Below are 25,891 nucleotides of genomic sequence, written 5' to 3' on the forward strand. Positions count from 1 at the left end.
CCTGTTTAGCATTTTTCCTAATGAAAGAATTCATCCCTCATACAGAGTGGGACCCCACACAGATAAAAGAACATGTGGACTTATTGACACAGTTGAACAAGATGTAAAATTAGTAATCTGTGTATTCAGAGAAATGTTTGAAATCAAAAGAGTAGCAAACTGAGGCTAGTGGTTAAACCTAAGCACACTGTGATTGTCTGTGGAAGCTCTTTCTTGGCTTTTCTTCTCTACATTTGAATCAGCTCAATACCTTTGTAACTTCTGTTTCAAAACTGGTACTACAGATTTGAAAAACCTCCCTGCTAGAAGACATAATCCTGAAAATTAACATTAATTCAGCAGATTTCCTTTTAACTTTGTTCGGTTTTATTTCACATTATGATGATGGAAGCCAGCAGGAACACACAGATCTGAGCTTTATTGCCCTGAAATAATCCAAGTGCCAGAATTTGTCAGTGTGATTTAGAGTGTACACAAAAGAAGAGAAATGCCTCACTTATGATTTGTTTGTAAAGCTGTTTGTTTTTGAACATAGCATGCTGTTGTGGTCATAAAAACGGAGCTGAAGTAATGTACAGCCATTAAGAAGGCAAAATAATCACACTGCTAAAACACTGATGTATGACACTAGGGACACACTGTAGGAGCCAACACTGACTATTGTTTTATTCCTTTTGAAACAGCAATTGCAATCCAACACAAGAGTAAGGTTCTACATGCCAAATACTGTGCTTTTTAAGGTCTCTTGGAAAATAAACCCAGGCCAGACTGTTACAGTAAACATCACCACAGCCTCTCAAATAATTTCCTATAAACATTTTGAGGAGCAGATAGAAAAAAAATAAAGTGGCAGCACTTGTTTAGGCAAACTCAGAATCCCTAATGGGTGAACAGGACAGCAATGTTTTAAGGAAGTCTTCCTGACAGCGTATTAAAAGAGTTCTTTGGAGGACTCTAGCACAAGCAAATACACTAGCTGTGGCTGAAGGGATGGCAGAGGTTTTGCTGGATCTTTTCTGATGCTGATTCTTGCAAGCTAGAACTGTTTTGCCTTCCTGTAATCCATGATGTTAATGAGTATAATCAGATGTTTCTCTGATATTTGTACAGAGTGCTTTCTAACATTGTCTTGTAGTCAAAACTATCTATAACCCTTGGCAACTGATCTTCCCAAGGGCTGCATTACTTTATGGTTACTCTGACTTGAAGTGCTCACCCTTAAACACCTTCTGCCACAACAGCACAATCAACCTCTGCTAAGCATGCAGTGGTATCAGCCTGTGAATCATCCCTGCAGACCTGCTGTCACATTTGTCAGCCAGGATTTTTCCTTTTGTAAGCACCACATGGACAGCTGTCAATCACTGGCTTTGCCAGCTCACAGCAGCAGTCCAAACCTGACCCTTCTCACTGATCAGATACGGCTTTTTTCAGAAAACGATGAAACCTTTAAAGTTAACAATCTGCAACTGTCAAGCAGTGATTGACAGTGCGCTTAATTTAAGACAGAGAAAGAAGAACAAGAGTTTCTTATATCCTTTTCTCCTTCCTGCTACTAAGGAGCTCTGGTAATAACAGGAACTGTTACAGAAACACAAAGCCATCACTCAGAACACACAATACACAATCACCTACCGAGGTGCACACTGTGGCATTTGGTCCATCACTTTCAGATTCTTGGCAGAGATTTCAACTCTTGGTCCCTAAGGAAACAGAGAATTTACAGTACTGACAGTATTGATAAAGCATCTGATCCCTAGGGGAAAACACTATAATGGAAGTATGGTTTCTATTTGAGAATCCATTAACTACTTTCAGAAGATTTGGAATCCATTGGGTGGATATATTAGTCATCTGTGTTTACTTAAAAGATGAAATTAGTCCCACGGCACTTTAGAAGCACTGCTGCCTAGCAGTAGGGAATTCCTGCTGTTTAACACTGTGGTTGAGACTTGAGGTTTTTATACGCAGAAATTGTCTTAAATATACTGGATAGTTTCTACATCAAGGCAGAGGCTTTAAACAACATCCACTGAGGCACTGGTCTGAAAGGCTTGTAACGGCTCTACAGGCAAAAGTGAATTTGCTCCTATCAGATGTATGCAGCTGCTCAGACATCACCTTTGGCTGCAGGGGTCTGTAATACACAAACATCAGCAGCGCTTGGAGGCAGACTGGTGTTTGTGCAGTGCTGTTACTGGAATGAGACAGAGGCATGCAGCAGATGCATCCAAACCCCTACCTGCTTCCGCATGATGTCTGTGGCTTGCATGATGCACTTGGGCAGAAGGCCGTGACTCCGAGCCAGTATGGCTGCTTGCTCCAGGGACACACTCAAGGTACTTCTGGACATGGCACCAGGAGAGATCACAGATCATATTTAAAATGTGTCAATGGCTACATACAGGACACTGAACCCTTAGGTATGACTTCTGTTAGCTAGTGTTCTTAGAGTTCCTTTTTTTAGGTTTTTAACTTGCAAAGCTATACAGTGACCTCAGCCCTGCAATTTCAGCCTCCTCACACCTAGACACTGCAGTTGAGTCTAAGGCAAAGCTACTGCAAGGCTTTGTTTCACTACTCTTCTGCACTGAGTCACAGAAAGCTACTCACACCTGAGTCTCTTCTTTACTCAGTGGTTTCGAGACACTGGAAGAGCAGTGATGTGCTTGCACACAACAAGATTCTAAAGCTAATTTTAAGCAGTTTCCTACACTTTCAGTGTGCAATTGAAGACAACATTGACTGTAAGTGATACAGGATGAGATCACTCGGGTGCACTGGCTGATGCACTCAAACATTAAAGAGTTTGTCTGTCAATATTAATTATTAACAAAAACATTACAAGCCACAAGCTACCCTAAAATCAAGATGGCACTAGTTTTAGGTCATTCTTATATTCCCTTACCCTTACACCCCATCTCTCTATTGGCTTGAACAGGATCCAAGATATTGCTCAAATCTTTAGACAGGACAAAAGTTCTCAGCACACCAGCAAGATGAAGGTTTCTGAGCTCTCACCTCTGCATCCCCGTGCCACACATAGTGATCTGACAGGCTCCAAGCCGATAACAGAGCTCAGAGGATACAGGTAGCAGGCCAGCCCCTGATGTGTTACTGCTGGAGTATCCTGACTGGGGTGGTTTTGTGTGAATGAAAGACTTCATCAGCCTGCAGAGCTCATCCATCGCATTAATGGGGCGAATAAGCTAAACAAAGCCATAGAAAGAAACATTAGTGGCATACTTAACACCTTCAGCTATGAAGACATTCACATTTCTTTATCCTACGCCTAGGCACAATAATCTACACAGTAACTGCCACAGTAACAACTATTGGCAATATATACAAACTTCAGAAGTGGAAAAATACAAACAATTACTTGAGTTTGGGGCAGGTTTTTCGCAATCAGAAATCACACAGATTGTTCACGGTACAATACAACTGCACAAAGAATTTCTGATTTTGCCTTCTCTGCAGTAGTATTTAGTGTGTTCCATCCAAATCACCTGCTCCAGCTGGGCAGCCAGCCTTCACATGGGCTGCTGGGAAGTGCTGTTGTTTCCTTCTCTAGCTGTGAACAAAGCTGGACTTGCAAATTGAACATTTGCTAATTTTCATGCATCTGTGGAGAGGAAAACTAATTCATTGTCTCACATCAGATGTCAAATTTATCAGGGGCAGTCAGAGTGATATGAGTCTTGTCAGTGCCTAAGTTAAGGGGTATGCATCTACCCCAGTTTTGCTCCTTTTCTGTAAAAGAACTGTGGCCAAGCAGTAGCTCTTCAGGGCAGGGAATGCACTTTAAATGATGTTTGGGTTTGTACAGGTCTGTCACATGGGTATCCTGTGACTGGGATTTTACAGGTGTAGAAATAATAGTTCTATGAGAGATTGATTGTAGAAATAAATACAACAGCAATACCTGGTCGATCTTCACTGCAGTAGTATTGGAATCAGTGGGCAGGTTTGATCTCTCTAGGTAAAACGTCCTGCAAAAAGGCCAGCAAGGATTACATTAGCTGCTGTGTCTCACAACAAGCACATGTATGTATATACTATCCTGCATAAAACATCTGAGAAGGCTTTGCTCAATATCTTGTACTTCAAAATCTACTTCCCTTACCCTTTTGATTGCAGTAATTTACAGAGTCTGTATTAAAATATTCCAAATTCCCACCTTTAAGTAATTCTAGCTCTGAAGTTAAATTAGATGGGAATTTCATCCTGTGGAGTGTACTACTTCAGGATGAGCTTAACTAGGGGAAGGAAATTAACAAGTTTCCCATGCAATGAGGATCTCCAAAAATCATATTCATACAAGAGACCAGCAGGAGTGGAATATCTTTTTTTACTAAATTTAAAGTCCTTAGCAAGAAGTGCTCTTTTCAATGTCTTTTAAGGAAAAGGAGAAGCATGAAATACCTGAGTTTACGGTAGTACTGCTGCACTTTTTCAAGTGAAATACCATTAATTTGCTGTGGAAGTTCTTCTAGAGATGAGCCAGCTGGTTGTGATTGCCCCTCCATACTCTCCAGAGCTGAGGAAGAAAACATTTTACTAAACCCATGTTATTAGTTTTCTTTTTATTCGTTTATTTATCTCTGTATCCTCTAACAGCTCAGCAAATGACTGTCAGGACTGATTCTGTTACCACTTAAACTGGATCCATTTCCCAGTGTGGGAATATAGTGCAGTAAAAAAGGTGAGCTTCACAGAAAGCAGCTCTAACAGCAATCACTCCCCATTAATATCTGCTTGATGGAAATTTCCTGTATTGTACTTTGGAGTATTTGCTTATCAAGTTAACTTCCAGCCCAGATGATTCTGTCATGGTGTATGCTTCTAAAATAACTTTCCTAGCCTGGGAACATTTCCTTATGCCATACTAGCTCAGATTGTCCCTGCAGTCAAACAGACTCTCTCTATGGCCTTTACAGGAAGACAGAAAAAAAAAGCCCCAAACAGGAACATGTTATTCTCGTGACTGTGTCTTACTCTAAAATCTAACACTCCCCAGGTCTTCCCAGAACAGTAACATCTGTTTCATAGCTATGGCTGTAGGTCTCAGCTGCATTACACAAGGGCTTCATGCTCACTACTTGGAACCTTTCAACACCACCAGTTAGCTTATTTTTCTCAAGTAAACTGTTTATAGACACCTTTTGTAAAGAGCACCGTGTGCAGCTTCAAGCTTCCCCCGTTCTGAAACCGAGAAGGCAGTCTGGAGAAGTAGTAGCTGTCAAGATAAAAGATAACCTTCAAGGCCTGACGGCTTCCTTCAATGTGGTAGAAGACATGAGTATCTGGAGAAATAAAGATAGAACAGTTGCTGCTTTACCACACCTCTCTGAGTTTCTGACATTTCCCATTAAATGAGTGAGGGAGAGCCTTTGGTGAGAGGCTCTGAAACACTGACTTATGCTAGGTCATGCTAGCTGTGTATCTGCTTGATCTTTGATGCTAATAGGATAAACATGGTTCACAATAAAAAAACCCATCTTGTTTCATGGCACCTCAGTCAGTAAAAATGGAGAGAGACCTATAGGGTGGGACACACAACAGCTGGAGAGGGACAGTCCCCACCTTAGGTTTTGTGATGCATCACAAACATCTGTCAGGCACACTGCCCATCGTTTGTCCTATCTCCCTGTGTGTGAGATCAGACTGAGTACAGACTGAGTACACTGGCACACCCTATGGTTACAAATCACAGAACATGCCACCAGCATCCCCCCATGTCAGTCCTGCTGCTTATGCTGTGTATTTGCAGTGGAATCTAAGAGAACACAACAGAGGCCTGACAGGGTCTGTTAGATTTATAATCCGAGAGGATATTAACCCAGAAAATTAACAAGAAAAACAAGCTTTGAAGAAACAGAGAATACTCACTTGCTACAAGACTTTCATCTAGCTGCTTGAAATAGAAGGCAACTTTGTCCAGCTCAGTCAGAGTGACCTGAATGTCCTCCAGCATGGTACGCTCCTCCTTCTGTAGAGCAAAGAAACAGATATAAATGGGCTATAATCTGCCAAAAAGAGATCAGTGGCAGGAAGGTAGCTGTTATGGGCATTCTTTGGATCAGGAGACCTAGAGCAGAATGTGGAGCTTTCCATTAGCTTTTAGTTATTCCATTAACTAATTAGTTTATAAAGTGAAAACCAAATCTTGCTTCTCTGTAGTGTCAGAGCTAATTGTATCTTTTTTCTTTACATTTTTGCAGTTGTGGTAGCTTTGGCTTATCTGTTTGTTTGGTGCAGATGGACTACATAAGATCAGCTCCTCTCCTCCTTAGACATGGTGCCTCAAATAGCAGCACCAGGGCAGTGAGAGCACGCCTGCAGTCTGCCTAGTCTCTGTGTCCAGTGTATGAACACAAGCCTAGATTTCTGTGTCAGAATTCTTGAAATACTCAGAACTTTCTCACCTATTGGTTGAAATGTGTGTTTTCACCAGGAGATGGCAGGCCAAACATGTGCCACCAACACTGAGCAGCAAAACCAAGGTGTGGCAGCATTACTCCAAGGCGAACAAATTCCCACAATGTTCTAGTGTGAAAGTGGGTCCAGTGTTTCTGAGGAGATGAAAATGAAGGGATGTGGAATATTGGCACCTGGCTGTCAGCAGTAGGAATTCCCAGAGGTTGCTGTAGTGAGAGTTAAAACTTGCTAGAATGAAGGGCTCTGGCTGAGCTGTGAATGGGAGAGAAGCACACAGGCAAGTGTGAGCAGACCCAAGGGTGCCACAACTTGTCATCTTACCACAGCAGGGGAGAGGAGAGACTGGTAGTTGAGTAAAACACCAGTGGCTGCTATCTGCTCCAGCCATTTTCTGCTGGCATCTCTGCTGCTCTCTTCATACTCCCCGTTGTTGTTGTATCGATAGTTGAGGGCAGCCAGTAACTGCTCTGAAAAGGTGCAAATAACAGCCACAAGAGACTGACAGAAGATGGAATCACGTCTCAGCTGTAGCTCCGTATCTGCCAGAGAAGGGGTAGAAGCATAAAGAAGGGGTGAGTGCATTTGTCTTTAATCTCACTGCCAAAGAGCAGTTTGTGTGTGTGTGCACATGACATTTGGCTTCTGCTGTAGCTTTGCACAGACTTAACAGATAACCTCTTCTTGCTGCCTTACCCAGCTTTCAGATAAAGACACAGAGTTGGAGTATGTCTGAAGATTTTCTAGTCGGCTTGATTGTTTATTGCTACCTCTGCCATCTGCACGCTCATTCTTCCAACTGGGAAGAGCTGTAACTCCTTGGTGCCATAGCTGGACTGAATCACTTTTTTTTATGCTTACAGAAGCAAGAGAATTCCTGAAACAAGGTCTCTGCCATTACTTCTCTCCTGGGCTATTAGAGATTCATCTTCCCTCGTCCATCTGTATTTTGTGGGCTTTCCATATGCTTACTGCATTAACTGGGCCTGCCCATACGACACTGACTGGTTTATGTTTCCTGGGAGAATTTCCCCTGCGTTAACTTTGCTTCCATCCTGCCTGCCAAGCAGCCACATGCTGGTCACATCAACCCCGTCACACTTAAGGGGATTGCAGGCCAAAAAGGCACATGAATAAGTGACAAGCTGATTCCCAGGCACCCTGGGCTCCACCAGCAGGCACTGCAGTACAGCAGTCTCTCAGTCGTAAGGCAGTGTTCCCCAGAGAAAGGAGCTGAAGACATCACCCAGAGGCTCTGAAGATCTGGATTATTTTTATAAAGCACAGAACACAATGGACTGACTAATACACTGAAGGCCCTGGGCCATGCTCTCAAGTTAAGGCAACCAATCCTTCTAGTACTACACCTCTGTACTGCTGGAGTAAGGCAGAGAGCTTAGGACTGCCCTCGAGGCATGGGAATCCCTGGTGCCATGAAGCTGCCATAGCCAATTCAGTGCCATCTGCTCTTCCATTCTTTCCATGGGATGTTCACGGAAGTGCTGCAGGAGATGGGGCACAGGTAGAGACTTAGGCAGCCATTATATCTGCTATCATTAAAGACAGCTTGTATGGACTGACATTATAGGCTGGTTGGGACAGACTCATGAACCAGCCCTGGCAGCAATTGCGAGGTGACTTATAGCCACACAGATCTCACATCTTCATTCTGTGAAGACTTGAGAATCAAGCCTGGCACACTGAAATACTGACAGGTTGTTCCAGTTATTTAAAGTATACCAAGAAGGTGTTTTAATTACAAAAAGACTGCACATTCACTGCAGGGAAAGATGTGTCCCTTGGTCTGTGAGCACAATGTTTTGTGCATGACAACACAGTAATGATGTCCGGAGTGTGTTTAGCTGCTGCCTGCACGCTTAGGTTCTTAGTCTGCTCCTGGCTGTAACTTCAGCATACACAACCCTAATTCCTAACACGCCTGCCCTGTTTGGAACAGAGTCCATGGTGTCACAGAAAGTTGTGCAATAGGTCTCATTTTTGCTGCATGTTCTCACCACAGCAGGAAACAGTAAAGGCCATCTGGGAAGGAGGGTTGCACAAAGGAAAAAATGAAGATGGTAAAAAGAAAAACAGTGCTTGTGAAACAGCAGCAGCCAGGCAGGTAACAAAAGCAGCCTACAGTGAATTAAGTAATGTAAACCAAAGAGCAGATGTCAGATGCATGTTTCATGCTAGCATAAAATGCCAGGGAAAAACCTAAATGCTAAGCAAAAGCAAAACATTTTGATGTGTGCACATGCATGTGTGTAAAACTGTGTATGTGATGTTGCTCTGCAACAAACCAGATCCCCTTACCTGTGCATTTTAACAAGGCCAAAAGCAGCTGATTCTTCCCATCTAAAACAGTGAAGAAAAGGAATGCTCTAGTCAACATGGTACCAAGGCAGCTGGAATTGCAGTCTCCTCATTCCCTACAATCCCTGGCCCCTGTGTGGCCATTTCTATTTAATCTAGTAGTCCTTACTCACATAGATATGCAAATGACTGAAAAAGTAACAAGGTGCAAATCAAAAACTTTGTTACAGTCCAAATGCTCTGTTAACTAATGCGAGTTATTGGAAACAAATCGCACACCTAGGCACCTCCCTAAGGAGGTGATTTCTGCTCAGCGCTTTGCACTGGACTGTAAACAGCAGATTCAGTTCCTCTTCCAGTGCAGCCAGGCTGCAATGGTTTTGAATAGTGTAGTATCTGATTAGCGTTCATTTCAATTTGGAATACACCAACCACCTCTCTCCTTTTTCTAAAAGGACTGAAAAAAGCACAGGGAAATAGATCAGTCTGGTATCGTTCCATTTGCATGCGTTGATGAAAGAAAATGTAAGAGGGAGTTCTGTGGAACTGCCGCAGAGGTGAGATTTTACTATACAGCACTGGGACTTGGCACACAGCAACCTGCTTTACCTGTTCTCTACAGCCAGCACAGCCTATTACAAATTGAGATAAAATGATAAAATGAATTGCTAAGGCTTAACTAGATCGAGATCATTTTTCCCTGAAGCCAATAACAAACTTTTCTGTATTTACCTTCCACATGTTTTTGTATGATTTCAACGAGGTTCTTGATGCGCAGGGGAAGGTTCCATGGATCTTCTTGAATGCTGGCTTGAATGTTGTTCCGGCACCTAACCGTGGTCTCTTCCTTCTGCTTAAATTCTAAAAGAATGGAGTTTGTTAGCCATTAAGGAAAAACTACATAGCTGAGGGTGGCTTCTGAGTTATAATGTGTATATAGATGAAAGCAGAGATACATTTATCAACAGCAACAACTGTGAATTAAAAAGGTGTGGAAATAGATCCAATACAGAAGGGAAAAAACCCTGTTCCATGGTCAGCAGCGTTGTTTTCCGGACTGTGGATTAGATGTACAAGCGTGACACACACAAAGGGATCTTTACACTACTCACAAAGCACAGAGTTCCTCCTGCTTTCTCTGCCTTCAATAATGTGCAGGCAGCTGTATCAGGTAGCTCTAGAGTCTTGGCTGTGCATAATCAGATCAACTTTTTGGCTGCAGCTGTCACATCCCATGATACTGATGAGATGTTATGAAATATTCTGCTTTCTTTCACCTGATGGAAGCTAATTGTTTGATTCCAGAGTAGGAGATTTACTCTCCATGATTTAGCTAGATAGCTGAGCCAAATACCCCATTGTTGGTAATAAAATGCACAGGCAGACAGAAAACACAAAAAAACTGTGCCAAATAACTGCTCAGGAAGGGAAATGGGACAGCATTCAAACCCACATCCATTACTGGAAGCTGTCTATGGGAGCCATTAAACAGGCACTTTGGTCCAAGATTACAGCTGAGTGGAAGCATGGCCTGCCTGCTCCTCAGTGTGATGAGTGTGGGATCTTCAGTTAACTAGAAAACTCTCACTGTAATTAATCTAGTTTTAATAAATGAGGATCTGTTTAAGCAAAATAAAATAAAGGAAGTGAACACAGGGTGCCTGTTATTTCTTGACTTCATTCAAACAGTGCATGGAAACACTAATAGATATTCTACATAAACGTGACTCTGTTTGAAGAGATGAGTTCATGTAACAGAACTTCATAGCAGTTATTTCTGGAGTCAGGAAAGAAAAAGCTGGAAGTCTGTTCTCAAGTTTGCCACTGAATTTAAATACAGGGCTTGCCAAAGGCTGGAGCAGAGGCATGACTGCAGCACCTGAAGTATAGCAGGAATAGTAGGAAACATTTCAGATTTCAAGGGGGAAAGGAAATGCAGTAAATGTTCAGAAAATGAAGTCCTGTGTATTTCAGTGAGAGAAGGAACCACATCCTGGGCCCCAAACCCATTAAGACCAAAGTCTCATCATCCTCCCCAAGGAAAAAGAAAACACGGCATCCTTTGTTTGCTCTCTCTGGGAATCAGTTTTCAAAATATGTGTCATGTGAAGATGAGTTTACTCTGGCAATTATCCATCTGAAGAAAAGCAGAGTAAGTCATTAAGCAAACTCAGGCAGAACCTTTTGGTGCCTCAGACCTACAGTGGTCAGTCCCTCATCAGCTTATCAGTGTTCATTTACCTTGTGTCTGGCTTATCTCATACCTTCTGAGATACATATCTGTGTTCACATCAAAGGATAGATTTGGAGACTTGTGAAAGAGCTATGAGGACTCAGGGGCACACAACAGAGGTGTGGTGTGTTTCAGAATGAATTCGTGTGACAATGACCTTTTAAGGCTGCAGGGTTTTAATGGTCAGGCAGAGTAACCTGCCTTTAATGTATGACTGGGTAGACTGCTGTGGTTTTGTGACTGTGTGGCCATACAGCACAGATGCATTCATGCTAAGCTCCTAAACCCTACCAAATCCATTAAATACATTCAACCTTTTTCTTTACCTTGCAAACTGTGGTCCATTGGAAAGTGCTTTGTTTCTTCAAAGGCCTTAGTGATTACTGGTCCTTTTAGAAGTGCATTGATTGCATCAACCTACGATGGGAATGTTTTCAGTGTTAGTAAGATTTCCAAAGGAAAATCGGAACAGAACTCTTGTGGGAATAGGCAAAAAACATTTTATTATTTGTATTTTGGAGTGATTTCCAGTTGACCAAATTAAGACCTTCTAACCATTAACTGGCCTCAAGAGCCCCACTCTGAATACAACACAATGATGATCTACAGGCTGGTATACAGATAACACACAACTGTGCTCTGGAGCTATACAACCACAAAGACATCTTTTGGCTAAATTTGTGAGGACTCTCCAGAGATCTGTAAAAGTGATACATTAGAATTTTGTTCACCTTTTCCTATTTTTCATGAAGAGGCTTTTCCCCCCTCAGTCTAACTCCTGATAAGGCAGGTCATCCTTGCTTAAAATCACACAAAGGAACCTGCACATCGACAAAAATGATTCCTCTGTCGTATATTTGCTTACACTGTACCCCCAAAATCTTGATAGCTTGTCTTGCCTCAAAATATGCCTTTATTAAACAATTTCTTGTAATGACACTGATTGAGAAAGAAATTCTGTGCAAGAAGAATGCTTTACACACCTGGTTAAAAAGATGTTCCAGACAGCCATGAAGTTTGTCTTGTTTGTCTAAAGGAATTCTCATATCATTGGGAAGCTCATCTCCTAATAAAGACAGATGAAAAGCTTATCACTGTCTTACAAACCTGATCTGTGATGAGGCCACAGATGACACAAGCACACCTTCACATGGGCATGGGTTAAAATTGATTGCTGCTTTATCTCTAATTCATAGATCAAAACATCCAATAACTACAGAAGCCTACCCCTGCCTAATACCTCTTCCATATTCCAAACTGACTGTGAATCATTAGAAAAAGAACAAATTTCTATGTTTTGAAGAAACCACATGTGGAACTTATACATGCAAGTACTTACAATCAGCAAAGGCTCATCAGCTCTGCTAAGCCACCTGGTACAAGAAGCATGCAGGTAACCTCTGGATGTACTCACCTGATCCCATCTCATCACTGCCAAGGTAAGAGCTGTTGCTCCGCACACTGGTGTATGACAGCACTGAGTCCCGGTTACTGTTACATTCACTGGAAGGAAAAGCACAGAGGGTGACTGAATGCAGGCTGTCCTTACAGCCACTCTCTGATGTATTATCCTCTGTTTATTAACACCACAATCCCCCAAATCAATTCTGTTACACTTATACAAAAGAAAACTTTATTACATGTGGAACAACCAGCAGGCAAGGCCCCTGGGGCTGCACTGTCAGAGGATGCCTTTTTTCCATTTGTAGCGACCACTCAGTGCTGAATATATCTCCTGGATCCTATAAATAATGAATATGGACCTCCCACCACAGACCTCATCTGGCTCACATCATTACACATGCTCTGTGAGCACTGAGGGGCGAAGATATAATTAAAATCTATGAGATAGCATCTCCACTAAACTCAACATTTGTTAGCAGTTCTCAGGATTTTACAGCATCCAGCTCCAGCACATATTGAAGCTGTAGTAGCACAGACATTGGAGATGGGAGAGGACATTTACAATCCGTACTACTGGAGAACCAGGCACTGCAGATCCTGAAACTAATTCAGGAAGCAGAGGAGTCTGCAGTTGGCTTCACACCAATGTTGGCTCCTGGACACCTGGAAAACTCTGGTATGAATACCCTGTTTGAAGTTCACTTTGCACTAACTGTCACTTAATAAAGGTAATCACAAAGGTATGGATCTCAAAAACTGTCCCACTCCAATTAAATGCCACTGGTTTTAATGGTACAAGCCCAAAACAAAGCCTACAATATTCTCCATATTGTCTCTTCCTCTGTTTTTATTTTGGACTGAGATGAAATGAAAATCTAAGATCAACTGGAAGAACCCTCGTCAGGGTTCTTATCTGTTCTCTGTTAAACTTGTTTGCAAAGAAATCTGTTTTTCCCAAAGAAGATGAATACTTCTGGCAAGTACTCTGCAGTACAAACCCTTATGAAATGTGAATTACATTTCCAAACGATTCCAGAAACAGAAGCATTGGTAATGTAAACAAGATATTTTCTTATCAATAATTTTCTTATTTTGTAACTCCTCAATAGCTACAGTTCAAAACCCACCAAAATAGTTTTTCTCCCTTGAGTAACTATTATCTGTAATATATTTGCTTAATTCTCTGCCTCTGTTTAATAAAGGTAACATAGAATTATCTTGCTCATCGTACGCTGAGGTGTAGAATTCCGGAACAATAGTCAGACCCAAGAGACTGTTTCTAATGTCACTTTTTTACCCAGAACAGATCAGCCTCAATCACAGGTACCATCTCAACTAGGGAGTTTTCATAAATGGGACTCCTATCAGCAATGAAGGAAATGCAGCACATTTCCACAGAAAAAGCTTTGGAGCACATGCAGATTTCAACAATGCAACAAACAGAAGGTACAGATCTCAACACTGTAAGAGCTGGTTCTGTTTTTTTATTGTCCTTCCAGATGTTCAGTATTCAATTGGACAAGACCCTGAGCAACCGATCTTGTTGGACCTTTTCTGAGCAATAGATTGGACCACATGAGCTTCAGACACTCCTTCCAATGCAGACTGTCACTTCCACAGTCCTTCATGAATGTAACAGATTACTATTTGCAGTTGCACAAACCACACAGCAAGTAAAGGCTCAGGCCTGTAGCCTGGAGGTTGCAAAGCCACATCATTCATTCAGATTATTGTCATCCTCCCAACTCTCTGTGAAGTGTCTGCACTCCTCCATACAGGCAAAGCCCTCTGGCCTTACTATAAATACAAAAATGGCCTGTTAAGGACATGAAGTTGCAACAGTCAGACATAACAGCAATCTGTTATTCCATTTCTTCTGAAGCTGAGCTTCCAAACATTTCCTCCCAAGAAAGAGGGACTTGGTGTCTGTGTGATGTCCTCCAGCAGCAAATATTCCTAGAGAAGCAGCAGTCATCATATCCCAAACCCAAGATTTTGAGATACCTGAATAAACATTTGCATTTGTGGTTTCAAAGGCTCACTAAAAATAAGGAACTCAAGGTCCATTTCAGTTTCTCAGTGTTTTCAACTTTTGGGAAAGCTTCAGATGGGAACATCCTCCTAGAAAAGTGGCTAATATAAGACCAAGCAGTCTGCAAACTCTGCTGAGCTTCTTTAGTTTCCAACTCTGTGACAAAGAATGGGAAAGTCACACTAGACCTACTCATTTCATTTTAGTCAATTACCTACAAACATCAATAATTTGGCATTGCTATAAGGATAGGTTTTTGCTGTGTAGGTCTCCATGGTAATAACTGTAATGAAGTAACTACAGCTAGTGAGTACTTCACTAAGTGAATACAGAATGACTGACTGAAAAATAATCCATACCTGGATTAGAACTGTAAGAGTAAGGTGAAAGTGGTACAGTCTTCAGACTAACCTGTAGGAGTCTCTGAAACTCATTGTGTCATGTCCAGAGTCTTCCTGGTCCTCCTCAGAAACTTTGAAACAGACCTTCTTGATTCCACCATGCTCAGCTTTGTCAGGATCACTCTCTTCTGCTCCCAGAGAAGGTGGAGGTGTCTCCTCAGTAGATGGTGGCTCACAGGCACCACCTTCTGTAGGTTCTGTTATGGTGGACAAAAGTCTGCAAAAGTAGAACACACAGCTCTCTGGTGGGCATTCTCACAAATAAGGTAAAATGAGCAAGGCTGAAACTCAGCTATGTGAAATCAAAAGCAACCTTGCAGCATTTTATAGACTGCAGCAACCACTGAAAGGGGCTCACAGACATCCATGAGCCCCAGTTCCCTAAAGGAGTAAAACAAGCCCCTGCCAGTTACGCACAATACAAGGACCCACTGCTATTACTGAGGCTCAGGCCTCCTTTTTGTCAGAATTGCTCTCTGCAGTGCATAGAGGATTCTGTACTCACTTGTTTATCTGAACGACATACTGCTTCATTTCCTTCACAGCTATGTCAAGCTTGTTAAAGAGGTGCAAGTATGAGTCCTGTATCTCTCGATCTTCCTGCTTCAGCAGAAAACTGAGTCCCCTTTCTTCCTGAATTGTTCCTCCATTCTGCTGGCCAAAGCTACCATCAAGATCTCCATCTTCTGGGGTCAGACATCTCCAGGATGGTGCAGCCATAGTGGTGATGCAATGTTGAGTATACGAGACTGGATTTAAGGTACCTACTAAACATTGAAGGGCCTAGTTAGCATGGGACTTTCCCCACTCCATCCCAATAATGATGTTTTAGGATAGGTGGTATTTTATGAGGAAAAAATCCAACACTTCATAGCATTATTTAACATCATTACATTCTATGACCAAAACATCATTTTTTAAAAAAGACTAAGTGTTTCTCTCCTGGTATGTCAGTTAATGTTCTGAATTTACTGTAGTCTAGAAACAGGTTAAATCATGGAAGGACAGCAACTGTCCACTGATATACCCATACCATGGATAGTATCTAAAAGCATTTGTTGAAATGTGAATGAATTCAGGTTCTCAGGAGTTGTTCCAGCTTTACAAACATTCACACAGACAGACATGTATATAAAGAAATAGGATAATGTCCTCACAGAAGATAAATAAATTTCCTTTTAATTTAAAAAATGATGACAGGTTTGGTATAGTACCTTAGCTTGCAGTAAAAATACTACAGAATTTTAGTACCTTCAGGTGAGCAGGGCTTCTTTATCACCCTTTATCATTTTGAACAGTCAATGCCCTTCTTTGGAAGACTGGTTAGTATACACTTCCCTGTGTCTCTTCTAAACACTCCTGCACTCTGATCTTCACCAGACAATAAATCAGAAGCATATTAGGTGAGATCACGATTTTGGAACTCAAGCAATCAGGTTGTAGGACAAATGCTGTCTAGCAGCTATTTATCAGAAAATAGATTTCCTTGACAGAGTAGAGACTTTCAGCTCCAGTGCATGGAATTTATTCAGTAATGACAAAAGAAAACCGCACTGCAGTCTGATTTGCTCTGATTTTAAGGAGGAAAAAAGTACTGACAAGACTGTGTTTGTTTGGAACTTATTTTGACCTTGCTGAGCAGTGGAAAGACACAGATGCAGATAAAATCAACATGATTTGAAAGTTAATTATCACCTTGTTCTGGATCAAGACCAATAATAGAGGGTTTGCGTCCAATGCGAATGCTGAACGACCTCCCTGCTGAGGTAGTGTTTTTGGGGTATGATACCTCCATGAGGTTAATATGGCAGTTGGTGGGGCAGAAATCCATGCTGTTAAGGGAATGTGGCTCCATGATGGCTTGTTTGAAGGCTGGGCTCACCTTTGTTTTCAATTCATCTGCAAACTGGAAGAAATAAAGCAAGCACATGCTACTTCCCTTGCCAAAAATTATGACGCAATACAAACAATCCTTTTCCTGCCTCCTGTTTAAGAATCATGATTTCTGCTGCAGCTGGAGTAACACATTGGGGAAGAAAGCTCATAAAACAACAACTGAAAACAATTAACTACACCTGAACTTCCAACAGCTCAGCTAACTGCATGAAAAGCAGACACAGTTTGTTTACACTACAACACATTGTACTTAAGTTCATGTTAAATCAGACACTGATCATTCTTTATCATTTAGTCATTAATATGGTAGAAATGAACCTGCAATAAAGTAACTAAGCTCTGAAAAGCTGGAAGGAGTGATTCATAGATACAGCCCTTTTTCCTCAACACTTGCCATTTCAGTAACTTGCAGAGCTCTTCTCACACCTCCCGGACACCTACCTCTAAAGCAGTATGGATTCATTAATAAAGAATACTAAGACCCAATTATCACAATGAAGTGTTGTCTTGAGACTCCACCATTAACTAGTAGTGTTGTACCTCTTGGTAGTTTGTGAGCCTTCTGCTAATGCTTTCCAGCTTAGTGTCACAGATTTGCCGGAATTCATACTGGGGCATGGTGGCCACAGCACTGCTTAGGGATATAAGTCTTCTGCAATTCCTTACAAAGTGATTGTCCTCTGCAGCAAAGGCCTCTAAAATCTAAACAAAAAGGCAGGATGTCAATAATATGAGACTTGACAGTGAGAGGAAATAGTTTTCTTCTACTGAGTAAGTGACAATGTCATGGTTGAATAAAGCTCCCTCTACTACCCACTGAGAACCACTATCATGTCTAATCCCCAGAGTCATAAAACATTCCTCAAAATTTTTTAGAATAACTGAGGTGGATTAAAATATCCACTGTGCACTGTCAAAGGTACCTGCTCTGGTGTCCTTTCATGGGCATAACAATAATCTTACTGGGATGTGACAGAAACATTTACTATTAGCTCATTATCATCACAGATGACCAAAAGTGCACTGCTGCTTCTCAATATCCCAGGCTCTACTCAATTCCTTTAGTGACCCATTCAGCCTACCAGAGGGGAAGACGCTGCTTGATTGTCTTCCAAGATAAAGAAAATTCTTGCTTGTAAACATTAATCTTGAGTATCAGCAAAGAGTATGTTACCAGAGAGATAAGAGTGAGAATTCCACAGCTGAAGCATTTGCTGACTTGCTCATACCAAACAAGCTGCTACAATTTGCTGCATTCTACTGCAGAAAACTCCAAGCAGGGCTGAGAAGACCATGTGCTACCTCATCTGAAGAGCCAAGCCATGCCTGTATTATTGGCTTCCCTGTCCTGTTCAGGAATGAAGCTGGTCATGTATAATTCTATGATTCTATGTTTTCTGGTACCTTTGCAGTGAGATTGAAGCAACCTTTTGGTTCCACAATTTTCTCCAGGACAAAGGATTTGATTCCTGCACTGCTGACATATTCATACACCACCCCATGCTCCAAGTGGGTGTTATCCACAGTCAGGCTAATGAGAGGAGTTTCTTCACTGATGACCAGTGGAGAGCTGATGCTCTGTTGTGTCTGGGCTGGAACCAAAATAAGTTGTAAGAGATGTTTGGCAGCACACATGATTATAGTCACACACAGAAGTATCATTATATACAAAGACACAAAAATACAATCTTTGGCTCAAGGAGTCTCTGAGCTCCATACTACTAGATTGAATTTGCCCCAGTATTTCCCCTTAACATCTGCTCTTCTGAATGAGCTCTCAACATGAAGGCAAAGCAGTGGGGTTTTGAGTTACGTGTCTTAGCTAGAGGAAACACACCACAGAGGCAACATTGTCTGAAAACTTGCTCTGGATCAAAGTAACTTAAAATCTTAATCTTTAATCTTAAATCACAGAAAACAGGTTATTCTATGAGGAGTTACTTGCAGACACTCCTTCTTCAGCTGCTTCTGCCCATAAATTCCTGGTTTGTAGAGGCTACCAAATATTTCTGAAAATGCTGAGCCTTTTCATTCCAGAAATCATCTCTCTTATAAAGATCAGTCGCAGGAGTGTGATTTCTGCCTGTGTCTCTATGTTTTCTTCTCACAACTAAACTGCTTATTTCCCAATCTAATTACACTTCATATTTCTACTGCACCTTTCCTGCTTGAAGCCCCTCCCTAGGGAGAACCTTTACCTGATTCCTGTTGGCTGTTTTGAAGGGGATCCAATTCTGCACCTCCTTCCAGTGAAGAGTCTTCTTTGCTGGAGCCAGGATGACTGCCATTCAGATATGCAGTGGATGCTGCTTGCTGAACTCTGTCCTCTTCAGCATCTTCATGTGTTCTGTACACCCACTGGTACAATCCCTTTCAAGAGACACAGGCTTCAGCCACGACCTCAGTCAAAATGCCCAGTTCTGATACATTTGGAGTACAAAGGTGAATCTAACTACCAATTTTATATCTTCTAAGTTGGCTTCCCTCTGAACATTGGAGAATACGAAATCTAGATCAATATCTGTGTGAACTTCTAGTTTTAGCAATAATTAATAATATTTAGTACTGTATGCAGTATGTGAATTGCCATACATATTATTTGCAGATTTTTTGCAACTACAGGCAACTACAATCAGCTCACTCACAATTATACTAGGGCCTTGGCACAGGAGAAAATATGTCAAGGAGACATGTATACATTGTTTTTGTGAATATTTAGAGAGCAGAAAAGCACAGGAGAGAAGACTGAAGAAGAGCTAGAATGAATACACTTCCTTTATGACTTTGTATTCCTACCAGTGCTTCCTGTTGCCTGGCCCTGTAGGCTGTAAAGTGCTCCAGAACTTCCACGTAATTTCCATGTGTTGCATTATTCCCATTAACTTTCAAAATACACTGCCCAGGATGAAGGCCTACAGCTGCAGCCTCAGAACCTGAAAAATTACAGAAGAGGATTTAGGCAGTAAAGTCATCTGACTGCAGAACAGAAATCTGGAAACTGCAAAGTGCTTCTGGTTAAGAAGAGCTAGCTGAATGCTGTCATGCTTTTGCTACTAAGTACTTACTCTGAGACCTTTGCTGGATAAGGAAAACATACTTCCAGCAGTGTTGGGAAAAACAGAGACCTCCTAGATTGTGATAGAAAATGAAATTCCTGTGGGAAATCATTTGGGATTCTTATATGGCTCTTCTAAGCTTTATGTTTACATTAGCTGAGGTCTTGCTTAAATGTAAACAGTTATATTTGTTTCAGCTTGTTGCACTTGAAAGATACAGAACACTTGCATGCTGTGCAGTTTACCATCATCTAAGAAGATGACTATGGTGTACTTGACCTACAGTAAGTCCAGAGTGCAATAACCAGCTTCAAGGGGTTTGTTCCAGATTCATGTGAACAACACTCAGACCCAACAAATCCAGCTCCTGGAAACCTACAGTTCAGGTGATTCACTTCTGTAAGACACCATTATTTACAATGCATAGTTTTATCCCAAAAGAAATTTGGCTTTTGCTAGCAAAATCCTGAAAAATGAGAATCTTTCTGGCTGGTGCTTCCAGTTTGCACTCTTCAGACTGTTAAAAAGTGGCTATGAGGTGCCCTTATGGCAGTGCAATAAAAGCCTCCTTGAGAACATTGCTGCATTTAAGTGCTGCCTGTTGTCTAGAGGCTGCCTGCCTGTATCTGGATATATGTTTATTCAGAAAGAGGAAGGAAGTGGTACATGTCTGAAAGGTTGTATTTTCTGCATCTGCTTACAGTAAAGGTTAGAGCTGTCCTTTATTTGTAGCTCAGTTCACATTTCAGTGATGACAGTAGTAAATATCTCTGTCAAACTGTGTTTTTTTTAAAAAGGCCAAGGAAAGCAGTCCCCCTCTAGACTACATTAGTAGAGCAGTACAAGGCAATGTGAAGGGTGAAGCAATCTTCTTTAGTCTTTGTGGTATTCATGAAGAAACACAATCCCACCAACCTGCTGGTCTCACAGCACATTCAGAACTACAGTGATCCACACTGGCTGACCACAGATAAAAATACTGAAGTAGTCAGTATTACATCTCCACTTTTTCTCAGTCTTTTCAGTTTTATTCCCTGGGACTGTAAAGCTGTACCTTAGTAGTCTGGGAAGAAACAAGGCTAGGTTCACTAAGCAAGCACACTTCTAGCTTGCAAGAGCTCAAGTGTTGATGCTTTCTCAAGAGTCTTTCCACAGAACGGTGGACTGCAGTGTCACCAGGTTCCTTCTACTGTAGAATTCAGTTATTCCTTGTATTGTGTTGATGGCATTAGTGACCCAACACTTGGTAAACAAAGACAATACCATTTTCTTAGACTATATTTAGATTATAAACACTTGGAGGCAGGAACTAACTTCTTCTATGGTTTTATACATGACTGCAATTCTTCCCTAGGACAGGCAGTCCAAATCATTACAGTCATTAAAGTTAAGCTGTCAGAATTTGCTTAGAGTAAGTTTGGCAATGAAACCTTGATCTGTCTTCATTGATACACACACACATATATATACACACACACACACATACCCACACACACTTTAGATACACATGTATATGTATTCAGCTGTACTGCAAGTTTAGCTATACCACAGCCTCTTTCCTTACCTCTTCCCACTGCATGAACATATGGTGGTGCTGCTCCCCGTATCTGGAAGCAAAGTGCTTCAGGACAATCTGGGATTTTAATAATCCTGCAGGTAAATCAAGGAGAAGAGAGAGCAGCATATTCAGTCAGGCTGCCAGAGCTCTGGGCAATTCTAACATGGCATTCATAACCATGTCTTGGATTAAAGAAAGCATCTACACAGCTTACAAATAAGGAACAAATAGACCTGAAGAAATCATACACTCCATCTTCATTCTCTAGAGCAGATGGGAGATTCCCTTTATAATTAAAATCTGGCACCTCCAAGTTTATTACACCCTTAAGCGACACAGTCATGTCTTGAAATAACAGAGGACAGAAAACTTTCTATGGTGTTAATATTCACTTCCATTGCTGACTTACACTAGCTGAAGATCTTTTCCATTAAAAAAATAAAATAAAAAACAGGTTAGACAAGACATGCTAGACTAGAATTCCACATCAAGTGCTCATTGAGATGTTCAATTCTATGGCAAGTTGTGGGATTTCAGAATCTAATGATGCACAAGACATTAGCAGGGCCAAGTCTCATTAGCTGATAAAAAAAAAAAAATAAAGAGCTGCAAAACTGCAAGGGGTTTGTTAGTCATCCAAAATAAGACAAACTTTCATCAGGTGAAAACTGCTTTCCCTTGCACTTATATTAGAGTCTGAGAAGCTTCATGCCTGAGTCATAATGATGGTCCTTCTGATTCAGTTCTGTTTGAGAACAAGGAAGCCAAAACTTAACTGCACTCAGTACACTGAAAATACATCCAGACCTGTTCTAGAAGCAGAAAGTTCATCACTAAGAACAACTTGTGACTCTTGTGCCTTTCATTTAGGTCATTTTTGCCCCACTGAACTGCTTCTGCATAGCAAAGTGTTCACCGAATTTTCAATACAGACTGAAGTAGTATTTAGTAATTGACATTTCTAGAAGAACTTCTCTATCTGACCATCTTAGCACTTACTCTTTTGATTTGGTGGCTACCAGAAGCCTAAGTGGCCTTCGTGAGCAGAAGGACTGGTTTAAAATAGTTTCCACTTCTGAAAATGGGCGTAGGAAGACTAAGTCCTCATTGATGGAATAGATTTTTCTTCCTGTCTGCAGGCCAGCCATCTGTAAATGAAAGAAACACCACAGGAAACTTCAGATCACTGACAGCATCTCTTAAAGTTCAGGCTTCAACATTCAACTATGGACGTTCCTAGGATTACTGTCATATGGAATACTGTGCATAAAGTGTTGGCTCAGCAAATCATTTGTCAGTCACCCTGAAAGTTGTCTGCACTTACAGAAAAAGGGATTTTACCAATATCTGTATAAATATGCCACTACGCAGATATACTTTCTGCTTTTGTGGTACAATTTGTTTAATAGGGGCTACTATAAGGGAGACTATTTAAAAAAAAAAAAAAAAAAAAAAAAAGGAAAGGAGAGGAAGGACAACTAAAGAATAGGGGACTGTAACAGACTAGCTGCAGTACCCAGTGAGATACAGAAGTGTGAGGCACAAGGAGTCAGGAGCATAATTTTGAACCACTAGCCATGCAAGACCAGTCTATACCTAGTCAGGTAAGTAAATGTAACCTGTTTTTAAGTTTAAGCTATTCATTGCCTGTGCATATGGGACACCTATCTGTGCACACAATTATGGCAAATCCACAAATGCTGGAGGTACAAAGTCACATATTAAGCTCTACAAACTAGCAACTTTCAAATCAAGACCTGCTGCTCTGCTGGGATACAGCTAAGCAGGCTAAAGAAGATCACACGGGTGTCTAATGACCGTGCAGTGTCACAGAGCTAAATAATGGATGCTCCTTATGACAACTCAATGCAGTTGTCTGGATCCAGGCCACTGCATTTTCCCAGACACCAGCAGCTTGCTCTTTGCTGTTCATCTGCATGGCCACTGGCCAACTGGCTGCTGGCTGAACACACTCTGTTCAGACATCTGCTGTCAGTCGGCTGTTCAGAGTGAGCCAGCAACCTCACCTCCCAAAAGGATCATTTTTTTCACTGTTGCTTCCTTCTGACAGTGCCATTCCTAAATAAGCTCCATTATTACAACCTGTGGGAATAAGCCCAGCTGCAAATTGCCCTGCCAGTGAGCTTGCTGAGAACAGAAGGCAAGGTACAAACTGAGGAGACAGTGACTTTCTGAATTGTCTTCTGAAGACACAAGAACTTGGGACAGGCATGGGTGTGCCAACCATCCACATCAAAGAACCACTACTGTATGATTTTTTGTGACCCTCTGTCTAGGCGAGCTGAGCAAGTGCTAATAGTTACAGGTAGCAGCTGCCAGGAGCATGGAGGTGAGAGTCCCAGCCTGAGAGCTACTCATCCTCCAGGATCAGGAGAGAAAGTGCAGGAGTAGTACCCAGTACAGCACTATTCCATCTGAGGGCTAAAACTGAGAAGCTGGACATATACATCAGCAAGAGTTCAAGTACCCTGTCAGTAGAGCAATGTAATGTTTCATCAATTCTTAGCAACTTTTAAACACAATTTAGAAACTTCTTCTTTGGCATTGACAAATCTAAAAATCAGTTCCTATAAAATTTTGAGAATTAAAAAAGACACTACTGATACAAAGAGCACTGCCTGGCAACTCCTATTTTGAATTAAAAAACCCTAAAGATCCTTGCTGCACCTGCTGTGTACTGCTACAACCTGTGCCTGACAATTTTGTTGCAGGTGTACTATGAAAAAGAGATCACAATCCTGAATTCAAAAGAGAATGTGCCAACCTTCAATAAACCCATGGAAGTCACAGATTTGTTCCCACTGAAGTGGTGAACCTGGAATCTTATTCTGACCTAAAGTATGACAGGCCTAATGAGCATGCATTGTGGTGGGCACTGTAAAACAAAACTGCACATCTTAATCTTTGTCCCTGGAGAGTGTGACAGCAGGCACAGGGTCTCTAAATGGCCCACAGCTGCTGAGCCACACAGAACCGCACGCTGGATATCTTATCACAAAGCAATTAAAAAAGCTGTAGAATGTAATAAAAAGCATTCTTGTTGGGCCTCAGGTCTTCCCAAAACGAGCTGACAGCCCTTGAGTGCAGAGATATGAAGATTTCATTCTTCTCTGAAGCAATATTTTAGGATCAAGTTGAAAAGATGGGCTCATGGTCACAGATAGTTTATCTTGGAAGATCAAGAAAAAGATTCCTTAGAAAACTGTGTGCTTCTGTTGTCTTAAAACACAACAGATTTGCAGGCTGTTCCACAAGCACCTAACCTAAGAAAGGGCAGAAGGATTACCTGTCAGGCAATGGTTTCCAGCAGAGCTCTGTACTAATAAAATTTTTGGCCAACCCATGCTGATTTTGAACATGAAGTAGAGGATAGGACTGGTTTCTTTGGCAGCCATAAACCAAACAAGAATCGGGAATACTGAAATCATTTAGTTCTACCATTAAGCTTCAGTTCAAATTGACACTCTCAACTTGCTAAAATCAGTCCATCCACACCAGATATTTGCATTGGGAAAGTCATCCAGGAGTAGTGAAGCCCAAAAGCAGTGACCACAAATAAATGTGGACATTAAAATAAATTCTGTAATTTATTGTTGTCTTGGGCTATTAATTAGAAATACCATCTGTGTGCTGCTACAATGTACTGTGAAATACTGAACAAGTAATGTAGTCCTCTCTCATCTTCACAGGTGCTAAAAAGCCTATTTTTAAAAGCTCTTTGGGTGATTTTCAGTCTGTCTAATGCTTTATTTCAGCAAATGGAGGATCATGTTGTGTTATCCACACAAGGATTTTTTATGGATAAACGAATGATTATGACATACTCAGATTCTATGACATCTGGGCCATCTATGTTCCTCAAAGAAACAAAGCAAGTATGTTCTACCGAACCCTTAAAAAATACCAAGAAGGGAAACGAGTGCATGCTTTTTAAGGAATAACTACAAATCTAAAAATACAACTTTCACCCAAACCCGTTTCTCATTGCACATCTTTGCTATCCCAAAACAATGTTACTTTCCCTCCCTCCTCCAGTCACTCCTGCAGCTGAGGTACACTACACCACCACACAAAGATACTACTGTTGTCCAGTCACTTATCAAAAATATTCAGCAAGTCACTCAAAGATGCTAGAAGGCTTTGCAATTTAACAGAAACAGTTTATTATCACACGAATTGTAGAAGACATCCAATTTTCTATTAGCTGTCTTTAAAATGACACTGACTTGAATAAAAGGATAGTTTTGCACCTTTTCAAAGCATTGAAATATTTTTCAGTAACAAACCCAAAATATTTATAGATGTCATTTCTTACCTCTGCAGAGGACCCTCTTCGAACTGACTTCACCACAATTGCTTTGTTCTTTTCTTCTATGTCAAATCCATAGTCATCCTCTTCTGGTAAAATCTTAGAAAGAGCACAAGGTAATGCTTCACAAACATGGAGTTAGCTGAGAAGTTGAAGGATGGAGATGAGAAATGGATCATTTCATTCCTAGCCATGACTGACAGAGACTTTTGTATCTTAAGGCTGAA

General features: G+C 41.2%; 1 protein-coding gene across 1 annotated transcript in view; it reads right to left on the reverse strand.

The window, feature by feature from the left end:
- Window positions 1-25,891, reverse strand: part of PREX1 (phosphatidylinositol-3,4,5-trisphosphate dependent Rac exchange factor 1) — a 150,870-nt gene that overhangs the window by 349 nt on the left and 124,630 nt on the right. Inside the window, exons 17-39 of the mRNA XM_054391765.1 lie at window positions 25,671-25,763; window positions 22,334-22,482; window positions 21,341-21,426; window positions 19,517-19,653; window positions 18,919-19,090; window positions 18,125-18,312; window positions 17,261-17,422; window positions 16,520-16,730; window positions 15,330-15,591; window positions 14,835-15,041; window positions 12,402-12,490; window positions 11,971-12,053; window positions 11,314-11,404; window positions 9,487-9,615; window positions 8,755-8,796; window positions 6,763-6,980; window positions 5,893-5,992; window positions 5,163-5,306; window positions 4,426-4,540; window positions 3,926-3,992; window positions 3,022-3,209; window positions 2,243-2,345; window positions 1,636-1,703 (exon numbers count right to left, since the gene is read on the reverse strand). Of these exons, the coding sequence (XP_054247740.1) occupies window positions 1,636-1,703; window positions 2,243-2,345; window positions 3,022-3,209; window positions 3,926-3,992; window positions 4,426-4,540; window positions 5,163-5,306; window positions 5,893-5,992; window positions 6,763-6,980; window positions 8,755-8,796; window positions 9,487-9,615; window positions 11,314-11,404; window positions 11,971-12,053; window positions 12,402-12,490; window positions 14,835-15,041; window positions 15,330-15,591; window positions 16,520-16,730; window positions 17,261-17,422; window positions 18,125-18,312; window positions 18,919-19,090; window positions 19,517-19,653; window positions 21,341-21,426; window positions 22,334-22,482; window positions 25,671-25,763 (3,104 nt within the window). The remainder of the gene's footprint in view (window positions 1-1,635; window positions 1,704-2,242; window positions 2,346-3,021; window positions 3,210-3,925; window positions 3,993-4,425; window positions 4,541-5,162; window positions 5,307-5,892; window positions 5,993-6,762; window positions 6,981-8,754; window positions 8,797-9,486; window positions 9,616-11,313; window positions 11,405-11,970; window positions 12,054-12,401; window positions 12,491-14,834; window positions 15,042-15,329; window positions 15,592-16,519; window positions 16,731-17,260; window positions 17,423-18,124; window positions 18,313-18,918; window positions 19,091-19,516; window positions 19,654-21,340; window positions 21,427-22,333; window positions 22,483-25,670; window positions 25,764-25,891) is intronic.

Source organism: Indicator indicator, chromosome 24, assembly GCF_027791375.1.
Source record: "Indicator indicator isolate 239-I01 chromosome 24, UM_Iind_1.1, whole genome shotgun sequence".
In the NCBI taxonomy this organism is placed as follows: domain Eukaryota; kingdom Metazoa; phylum Chordata; class Aves; order Piciformes; family Indicatoridae; genus Indicator; species Indicator indicator.